At 43.2% G+C, this 10,471-nt stretch overlaps 1 protein-coding gene across 3 annotated transcripts in view; it reads left to right on the top strand.

The window, feature by feature from the left end:
* The first annotated feature begins 572 nt into the window (after window positions 1-572).
* Window positions 573-10,471, top strand: part of LOC309390002 (methylcrotonoyl-CoA carboxylase beta chain, mitochondrial-like) — a 45,574-nt gene continuing 35,675 nt past the window's right edge. The window contains exon 1 of one of the 3 annotated variants that reach the window (XM_081949028.1): window positions 573-642. In XM_081949028.1, coding sequence (XP_081805154.1) covers window positions 625-642 — 18 coding nt within the window. In that variant the 5' untranslated portion in view covers window positions 573-624. Of the gene's footprint in view, window positions 767-10,471 lie in introns of all 3 variants that reach the window. The other 2 variants (XM_081949029.1, XM_081949027.1) reach the window with 2 other exon arrangements.

Genomic DNA, 10,471 nt, shown 5'->3' with positions numbered 1-10,471 from the left:
GAGAGTTCATCAGCCTTTCTCACTGAAACGGGATGTTTCTCTTTGCTCCAAGAGGGGGTGGGGGAAATCCCAGCAGCTGTTCTCAGTTAAAATGCAAACAGAGTTTGGGATTCAACTTCAATGTTACTCCAGGAAAGCTCAAAATAACACCACTTTTTACTGTTCTGCCTCGTTGTAGGTTTGCTGGGGGGTGATGGTGGTGGCATGCAGTTAACTCCACGCTCAGGAATCTCATTCAGATCAAGTTTATTATCAGGCATTCTTAATAGCAAAACTTACAGTTCAATGTTAAGATACTGCTGATTTTCCATAATCTGTTCCATCACGTAGTGTAAAAAGATGATGATTTCATTCCCGTGTTGAGCGGAGATACACCTAAGTACTACTCAGGTTCACAAAAGCATTTAAGCTGCCCGGCTATAAACTTTGCACGCAGGCAGAATGCCCCAGTGGCCAATCAGAAACAGAGATGTGATCACATGTCATGGAACTACATTTCCCATAAGGCAGTCTCTGCCTACATTTCCCATGAGGTAGTTTCTTAAAGGAAACAGTTCTTAATTCCTACACTAGCTGTATACTGCTGAGGCAGCACACGCTCCAAAATTGTCAACAGTCTGAAGGATGGTGGGCCTGCTTCGGGTATTTTATTTTTATTGTTTGCTTTTTGATTACGGAATTATAGGATTGCCGTGGGCGTCGGGGAGCACCTTTATTGACTAATACCGAGGTACACTGTGTCAGTATGCAACAGTTGCAAAGTCATGTAGGAAGGAAATGGGACGAAATTACCACTAGTAAAAGAAAAAAAAAGGGATAAAATCCTAAATTCAGAAACAAAGGTACCGCTAGAAACTTTTTAGGAAAAACAGGAAACATTGGAATAGATAATCAACTAAAGCCCCTGTTGGAAGAAATGTCCTTCTGGGTTCGCCCCCAAGTGGGGAAAAATACACAGGAGGCATGGAGGCTGCTTACAAAAATGTTTTAATGTTTTAATGGAGGACAGGACCGCATGACTGGAGGTCCTGGGGAAAAAGGTGATCACATGCTTCCAGGTGTTGGGTGAAGAAGAAGAAAAGGGAAGAAGGCTTGAAGAAGGGCTTGCAGGGCTTTTTATAATCTGTTCGGTCCCACCTCTCTGTTTCCTGTTCCTATGTAAGAAATGTATTCTGATTGGTTTCAGACTCACATGGGCCCATGCAAGGGCAACCCTCTAGGCTGAGTTTTGAATCCAGGTTTGGTTGAGTTTCAAGGTGCTTTTCAAGGTGTTGATTATCATCTTTAAAGCGCTCCATGGCACAGGACCTAGGTATTTGCGGGATCGTATCCTGCCCCATACATCCCTTCGGCCGATCCGCTCTCACAGAGAGGGACTCCTCCGGGTGCCGTCCACGAGGCAGTGCCAGCGGGCGACGCCCAGGAGTAGGGCCTTCTCTGTGATGGGCCCGACCCTCTGGAATGACCTCCCCCCTGACATCAGAACAACTACCGATCTCCGCTCCTTCCGTAAGAAGCTTAAAACCCACCTGTTTAGTTTAGCTGGCCTGGCCTAATCCCAGTTTAGTCCCTCAATTCTGCACTTTTAAATTTTAGGGGCTGGTTTTAAGTTGATTTTTAATTTTTATCACCCTGTACAGCTTTATGGTTTAATTTGATTTTAAGTGTATTTATTCTTTGTATATGGTTTTTAATTGTGGTGTCTGTACACCGCCCCGAGTCCCTTTGGGGAGAGGGGGCGGTCTATAAATCTAATAAATCTAATCTAATCTAGATGCCATGTGGTCAGTTGAGTAAAGGCTTATATTATCATGCCTTCATTCCCATCCCCCTGGAGGTGAAGGGGAGAAGTCTTTTATTATGTAAAGTGGACTAGCTCGGGCTTTAATGGCTCATGGACAAAAGGTGGGGGAAGGAAGCTGCAGGGAGAGTTACCTTGTCTTTTTGAAACATGTTTCTTTTCACATCCAGAGAAATATTCTGCCTTTTCAATATTTCCTAGGATATTTCATTTTTCTGGGAGAGGGCTGGATGATAACTTCCTACACCCCCATAGAAACAGATAGCCCAAGAAGGGAGACCAAAATAATTAATATTCCAATATAGTGGAGGAAAACAAAACAGGAAATGCGGATACAAGAGGAGATCGGGCTAGGTGACAAGCGGGAAGCAAAAGGTGCTAAAGAGAGGCCAGAATGACAAGGAAGGAAGAAAAAAAGGTGCTGAAGACAGGTTATAAAGATAGTATCAGTTTTGGGAAACATACTTGGGGCAAATAAAGTTAAAATTACAAACACAAACTAGCAAACACCTCCTTGCCAATCAAAGAGCAAAGCAGGAATGAAACCATTAACACAGGAATCACGCAAAAGCCAGAATCATTAGTATCAGACTTCAAAAGGTAAAAAGAGTATAAAATATCGAGTCAATCCCAGTTGAGTAGCTAGCCCAGGAACGATGTCATTGCTGCTTGTACCTTGCTGCTTGTACCTCCTTCCTGAAAAATAAAATACCTGGCTTCCATGCAGCTGTTCCGCTCAAATTATTTTTCACGCTCCCGGCGGGAAAATCGAACCTAGCAAAGGAAGATTTGAAACCTTCCAACAATTGGCGAGCCAGCGGGATTCCTAGCCAACCCAGCCACCAGACGGGGCCCGGAGATAAAATCCCAGCCGGCATGGACCTTTTTTAGTCCAGGGAAGATATCTACGGACCCTGCCCCGGGCATTGGGTAATAAAGGGAGTCTTCGGGATTTTTTTCCCTCCTGACAGCTGCCTGAAAGCAGGTGAGTACCATACTAAATTTAAATTTGTAGAACTAAGGGGAGTGAGTATGGAGGTGCGTGTGTGTATGTGTGATTGTGGGCTTAGGCTGAATAACAGTGGGCTATCACCTCTCTGACTGATCCCCAGCCGCACCTCTGCCTGTTGCTAGTTCCCCCGTCACCGACAGGACAAGAGAACACAAGGGGGGGTCGCCAGATGTGAAACCTCCTGTTTGAAGGAAAGGAGCCGAGTGAGGCATGATTGCTATACTAAGGACTTCTAAGGAACCCTGTGACTATCAAAGAAGCAAAGCCCTAAACCCTAGGAAATTAGAAAAAATTAGACTAAATTAATAGGAGCGCCAGTACTGGTCTGCAAATAAGCAGAAAAGTCCTCCTGGATTTGAACTCTTCCAAATCCAAAAACCTTGGCCTGAACTGAGGAGTGTCAGTACTTTTCTGCTGGGGGCGGAAAAGTCTCCCAGACTGTTCTTTTTTTTCAGTCCGAAAACCGTGACCTGATAATTCCCTCTGCAGAAGAGTGCGCTTACTTTGACAGGGAATCAAAGTCTCTTCCAGACAACTTTTTTGTCTGCAAACAGCCTGCTGACCTGACTACGCCGGTTCCGGCTGCTGAGAGCGGCGGGCATGTTTCGCTCGTCCTGTGCGCTCTTGGTGGGCCCCCTCAATCGGGGGGGGCACAGGGAGCCTTGTAGGGGTGCCCTGCCAAGGGGGCGGCTAGCTGGGGGTCCCCTGTATCGGCGGCGGCCGTGGGGGGGCTCCTGTCATTGCCCTAGGTGCCAGGAGGTGAAAGGCGGTGCACGAGGAGCTTCCATGCTTCTGCACGCTTTCGCTTCGAGGCTGCTGGACGAATTTGACGATCTGAAGGTTGCAGCTGCAATGTGGTGAGATGGAAACGCTCCCCGATTCCCCTTTTGACTGTTAAATGAAGGATTGACAGCTTTTTAAAGATTTTCAATCTGTTCCTGGGAAGTGCGGTTGGAGGGAGGGGGATTCCCCCCCTTTGGAAAAGCGGCTTTGGACTGCTCTCTGCCCTCGGAGGAGGAGGGGGAGAGCTCTAGAATGAAATCACACTCATAGCAAGCAAGCAGATGAATACCCTGCTGCAATTGTGAAAGAGAAGTGATGATCTGTTCTTTATGAAAACTTTGAAAACTTTTGGTTTCTTGCCTTCTGATCCCATGCTGGCAAGGCAAGATGGCACACTTCCGCTGTCTTTATGCACTTTGAAATTTGACTCCACCCATAGAAATTGCTGGCATTTTGTCTTTGTCTCCGTGACACCCAGAAATATCTCTTGATATACTGTACCCTGGACTTGGAATAATGGATTTTATTGTCTGGATTTGAACTATAGAAAAGTTCCCTATTATTGTCTGGACTGCCTGCCTCATGTTCTCTCTTGGCTATCCCCTTTGCATAGTTGCCATTTCATCCTATGGACACAGACACCTCTGAGTTTTTCTTTACTAAAATGGCACCGAAAAGATCCCCACCTGGGAAACCAGGCTTTGCTGGCTCTGCTCCAACATCCTCAACGTCCAGCCCCAGTGGACAACAGACATTAACATCTCTACTACAACCCAAAGCTCCTGAGGAGGACCTAACTCACCAGTTGCTTCAAAAGCTCTTAAAGGGGCAGGAGGACTTGAAAAACCAAGAAATGAATGAACAGCTCAGAGAGAACCAAAACCGAACGGCTCAAAACTCACAGAGACTGGACCTTTTGGAGGAGGGGACGGCTGAGATGAGGGGGGAGGTGAGGGGGGTCCAGAGAGGAAACCAAGAACTTGAGAACCATCAAATAAAAATGGAATTTGAAAGGATGTCTTTTTTCCTTAGATTTCAAAATGTAATTGAGGCTGATGATGAAAATTTGAGGGAGATTATGACAAATTTACTCGTTGAATATATCAAAAAAGACAGACAGCAGTTGGGATGGGATATTGACCTGGTCTATAGAGTTAATTCAGCTTATGCTAGAACACACAATGTTCCAAGAGAGGTTCACATTAAATTTCTTAGAAAGACTACAAGAGATGAGATTCTGAGTGCACAAAGGGGGCAAATGTTAAAATACAAGGATAGAGAGATAGTCATCCTGAAACAAATCCCAAAGAAAGTTAGAGATAAAAGAAAAAAATATTCGCTCTTAGCGAAGAAACTATTCGAGAAAGGGGTTTGGTTCCGGTGGCTGCTGCCAGAAGGCATGCTGGTATTCTGGGAGGGCAGTAGAATCAGAATTAATGCAACTATGGAGGCGGAGGCCTTCATGGAAAAAAACAAAGCTCTCCTAGATAAAGCTGATGACACTACACAAGACACACAAGACACGGGAGGTGCCGGAGCCTTTCTGGTCAGGGGGTGGGGAAGAGGCAACATCGAGAAAACTTAGATCACAAAAGTGAGTTAGAAAAATAATGCAATTGCTGATACAGGGAATTTTTTCTGTTTGATATAAAATAGATTGAAATTATTGGAAGATATAAGGTAAAAATATGCTGTCAAAAATTATTAAGTAGTAATTACCTAATGTATTAACAAGTGAAAGTTATGAGAACCGGGGGGAGTGCCATTTCCTGCATAATGTAGCTGTCACAATTTGTAACCTTACCCATTACCCTTCTTCCTAAAAATTTTGCAAAACCAATAAAAAAATTTGTTCAAAAAAAAAAGATAGCCTGCTGACCTGACTACGCCAAAGTGTAAAAATAAATAAATCCCACATCGGAAAGGGAAAAAAACATGGGAAGCGGTAGTTCGAAGGTCCTGAATGGAACCCCCCTGGGAGAGTTATTAGAAGCCTGGGACGAACGGCAAATGCCAGTCCTAGCTGGTATGAAAAAGAAGAACGCAAAAAACACATGCAGGGAATGGGCTTTGCTGAAAGATGAAACAGGGAAACAAATTTGGCCAGAAAATGGTACTCTTAACTTTCAAACCATAAAAGCACTTAGATCTAAAATCAAGCCCAGCCAAATACCATACTGGTACTGCTGGGCTGAACTATCCCGATCTAAAGATCCAACAGAGAGAAAGGAACTGGATAGCACAGGGAACTCTTCCTCTGGGGAAGACAAGAAACTCATTAAAATCATAGCTCCCTTATTAAAAAAACCAGTTCCAGGAAGAGCAAGAGGTGAGCTCGAATATGTGGTAACTCATACACCATTCTCACCAGCTGACCTGGTGATTTGGAAACGGGACACCCCAACCTTTAGGTCTGATCCCCAAACAGTAATCCAGATGCTAAAAACCATAATAGATAGCCATAATCCTTCCTGGGGAGATATGACCCAACTATTGCAAGTCTTTTTAACAAAAGATGAGCAACTTAAACTGTTTGAAAAAACAGAGGATATAGCCAAACGGCCAATCCTACCTGTCCCAGGACACAGAAATCCTGCACGAGTTGCCTGGCCATTAGAACGTCCTAATTGGGATTATAATGATGCAAACCATTGGGAAGCATACACTAGAGCAAAGGAAAACCTCTTGGAAGCCTTGGATGAAATAGGAAAAAAAACCTTTGAATTGGTCAGAGTTCCAAAGGATAACACAGAGAGAGACAGAGAACCCAGATGCGTATTGGGTCCGCCTTTCTGAAGCAGCAGTAACGTATGCTCATTTAGATCTCAGCTGCCCCAAAGATCAAAAGATCCTGGCCTCTGCTTTTGTTGATCAATCAGCTGGCGACATCCGTGATCATTCCCAGCAGATTGTCTCAAACTGGTCAGCTTTAGAAATATCAGAATTATGAAGAATAGCCAACTTTGTTTATGATCAAAGAGAAAAACTTAAAGAGAAGGAAAAAGATAGAAAAAGGAGAATTGAAAGACAGAAGATCTGCAAGCTTTTGCAGCCATAAATCATAGGGGGCAGATAGACTGCCAGCCCTTCTCTTACATGAGAAGATGCCAGCGTTGTGAAAGGGAGAATCAACCCCCCGTGTGTGTAGACATTGCCACAAATGCGGGAATGAGGGACACATCAGCCGAAATTGTAGGCAACAACACCCATGGAATGATCATCAGGACACCCGCCCTCAACCCCCCTTTCCAAGAAATGATTTCTACCGTTACCAAGATAGGGAGGATTTAAGGAGGTCATACTGGGAATCACAGAGGGAAAACAATTCTCAACAGCAGTGACTAGATCAGGAGGATATAGATTTTAAAGCCACCTTCAGTGGTCTTGCCATTCCCTTAAAGAATGGCCCAGAAGGCGAACCCATGCTCCAAATCTTAATAGAAGGAAGACCATATCAATGTCTAATTGACACAGGGGCAACAGCCTCACTTATTACAAACCTCCCCTTTAAAGGTGCAGTAACACCAGGGGCAAAGGACAATATAATGGGGGTAGGAGGGACAGTCATTCCCGTGGCACATACCAAGGACATGAGAGTGGAAATTGGTCCTTTTTCTCTGAATCATTCATTTACTATATGCCCCCAGTCTCCTCTTTCCCTTCTGGGAAGGGACGTGCTATGCAAATTAGGGGCCAAGATCACTTGCCACAAAGCTGGATTAACCCTCGATATCCCAGCCAAACGCCTACTGTTAACAGTGGTAAATGCTAACCAATTACACGAGGATCTCAGAACATTACTATCTTTTCTATGGGGATGGGATAGCACAGAGGTAGGACTATTAAAAGGGGCAACACCAGTCACAATTCAAGTAAGAAAGGGACCACCCGCATGTGTGCCACAATATAAAATTTCAGCTGAGGCAGTCCAACCTATAAGAAAACTAATAAAAGCATACTTAGAACAAGGGGTCCTCAGAAAATGCACATCTCCTTGCAACACCCCCATCTTTCCAGTAAAAAAGGCAAAGGTAGATAGTGAAGGTAACCCTATCTTCCGTCTTATACATGACCTCTGCTTCATTAACTCCCATGTGATCCCACGTGCCCCCATAGTGCCAAATCCAGCAACTATAATAACTGAAGTACCAGCTTCTGCTACATTTTTTTCAGTAATAGAGTAGACCAGGCATCCCAATATCTTTTTGCCTTTACTTGGGAGGATCAACAATATTCGTGGACACGCTTGCCTCAAGGCTATACCGAGTCTCCTACTTTACACACTGTGTAGCTTATATCGTATATTATTATCTGTACTAGTTGTAACACAGGTAACAGCATTCTTAGAGCCAAACCTTATCCCAGAGAAAGGAAACATATGGGAATATTTAGCAAAGGAAATACTCAACACCACCAACTTTTGCTTAGCAGGAGGAAAATCAGTCAAGGATATTCTAACCACATGTTTAATGGGAGTAGCATCTAGACCACAGGGTATCCTCAACCACACTACACTTAGAGACCTCGACCTTCCTGATTCCTACAAAAGCATTTTCAACTGGGGTTATTCTTCAGACACTAAGGACCGCACTATGTACACACTACACATTGCTGCAATTACTGCTTCTGACCAGTGCTTTAATCTCACAGGGTGTAGGCCAGCAAAAGTCACAGAATGCATCAACTTAAGCAATACAGATCTACAATGCAATCACACAGAAATTATCCCATTTTCTCACAGTTACCTGAGGCTTCCACCAGGATGGTTCTTCTTATGTGGTTTAAAAGCCTTTTCATATCTCCCTGCAAATGCCACAGGAGGTCCCTGTACCTTAGGGAGATTGACAATGCTTATGCCCTCCTTACAGAGGTGACACAGAAGAGCTTTTCACACTTTAGACCCAGGTTGTGACTCCAAAGTCTCCCTACTCACAAAAGCTGAATATGTTTCATTGGCAGTATCGCTAGTGGGAGTGCCAGGGCTGGCAGTACGGAATTCCAGGAATTTGAATAGCCTAGCATGTATCCTAGCCAAAAGTTTAAATTTGACCTCCCATGCCCTGGATGCCCTCAACAGAGAACTGAGAGAGGTCAGAGAAGCCACCCCGGAGAATAGGGCAGCAATAGATTTTCTATTATTGAAACATAACTATGGCTGCGAAGCATTCAAGGGTATGTGTTGCTTTGAAATTGACCGAACTTCTGGACTCGTAGAGAGGGACATCCACCATCTGAAAGAGCTGGCCCAAAATATTGGCCATGAACAATCATTCTTCGATTTTTCCTGGCTCTTCTCATGGCTACCAGATTTTCATTGGTTCAAAGTCCTCATAGCAACCATAGTTGCTATTTGTGTCCTAGGAGCTCTCCTGTGTTGTCTCTGTCAATTCATACCTCTCTGCCTTAGTTGCATAAGAGCCTGTAGGCCTGCCCCTCAAGCAAATATCCCAGGGAAACAGGCAGCTCTGATGATGGTTCAAATTGACCATGAATACCAAGTATATTCAGACATCCAATTAGAGGAAACACACAATAAAGACAATCACTAAGAACTAAAAAAATGGGGGATTGTAGGAAGGAAATGGGACGAAATTACCACTACTAAAAGAAAAAAAAAGGGATAAAATCCTAAATTCAGAAACAAAGGTACCACTAGAAGCTTTTTAGGAAAAACAGGAAACATTGGAATAGATAATAATCTAAAGCCCCCATAGAAACAGATAGCCCAAGAAGGGAGACCAAAATAATTAATATTCCAATATAGTGGAGGAAAACAAAACAGGAAATGCGGATACAAGAGGAGATCGGGCTAGGTGACAAGCGGGAAGCAAAAGGTGCTAAAGAGAGGCCAGAATGACAAGGAAGGAAGAAAAAAAGGTGCTGAAGACAGGTTATAAAGATAGTATCAGTTTTGGGAAACATACTTGGGGCAAATAAAGTTAAAATTACAAACACAAACTAGCAAACACCTCCTTGCCAATCAAAGAGCAAAGCAGGAATGAAACCATTAACACAGGAATCACGCAAAAGCCAGAATCATTAGTATCAGACTTCAAAAGGTAAAAAGAGTATAAAATATCGAGTCAATCCCAGTTGAGTAGCTAGCCCAGGAACGATGTCATTGCTGCTTGTACCTTGCTGCTTGTACCTCCTTCCTGAAAAATAAAATACCTGGCTTCCATGCAGCTGTTCCGCTCAAATTATTTTTTACGCTCCCGGCGGGAAAATCGAACCTAGCAAAGGAAGATTTGAAACCTTCCAATAGTCAGGTGTGTGGATTTGGATATTCAGGTTTTGGGCGCAGTCGAAGTGCATTTGCACAACTAAGGGAAGGATATATGTATCAAATGCATTTTATGCTGTGACTATATCTCAATTACTATTGCAAAACGTTCTGTTCAGAACTGTTTTCAAAAAGGGGTTGGGAAGGTCAGTGGACTTTTGCAAAAAAAAAACCCACCCTAGAAGCTGATTTCTACCTTTATTTTACATATGATTCCAACTGGTAGTTATGAACCACCAAATGTTTGCACTCTTATTATCTGCAAGACTATCTACTCATGTCTGAACTTGTTCAGGCTTTAAAATGTTTGGGAAATTCTTCATTTTCATCTAGAAGAGCTATGCCCAATTCTGAAAAATCCCTGGAATTGGACACTAAAGCTTGAGTATTATTAGAAAATAGTTACTAAAAATAACTTATTAGTAACTGTTTTCAAATAATACTGAAGTTTTTTTATAAAAGTTTTTTTTATTTTCAAAACAACACATACTTCTTTACATACTGTAGAAAGTGTATCAGTTGGTTACAAAAAAGCTTACGTGCATCTCTTCCACAGTCAACAAACATTCATATTAATTCAAGCATTTTAACT

Source organism: Natrix helvetica (genome assembly GCF_964273705.1).
Source record: "Natrix helvetica genome assembly, chromosome: 3".
NCBI lineage: Eukaryota > Metazoa > Chordata > Lepidosauria > Squamata > Natricidae > Natrix > Natrix helvetica.
Note: the sequence above shows the minus strand (reverse complement) of the source record. Positions and strands in the feature narration are given on the sequence as shown.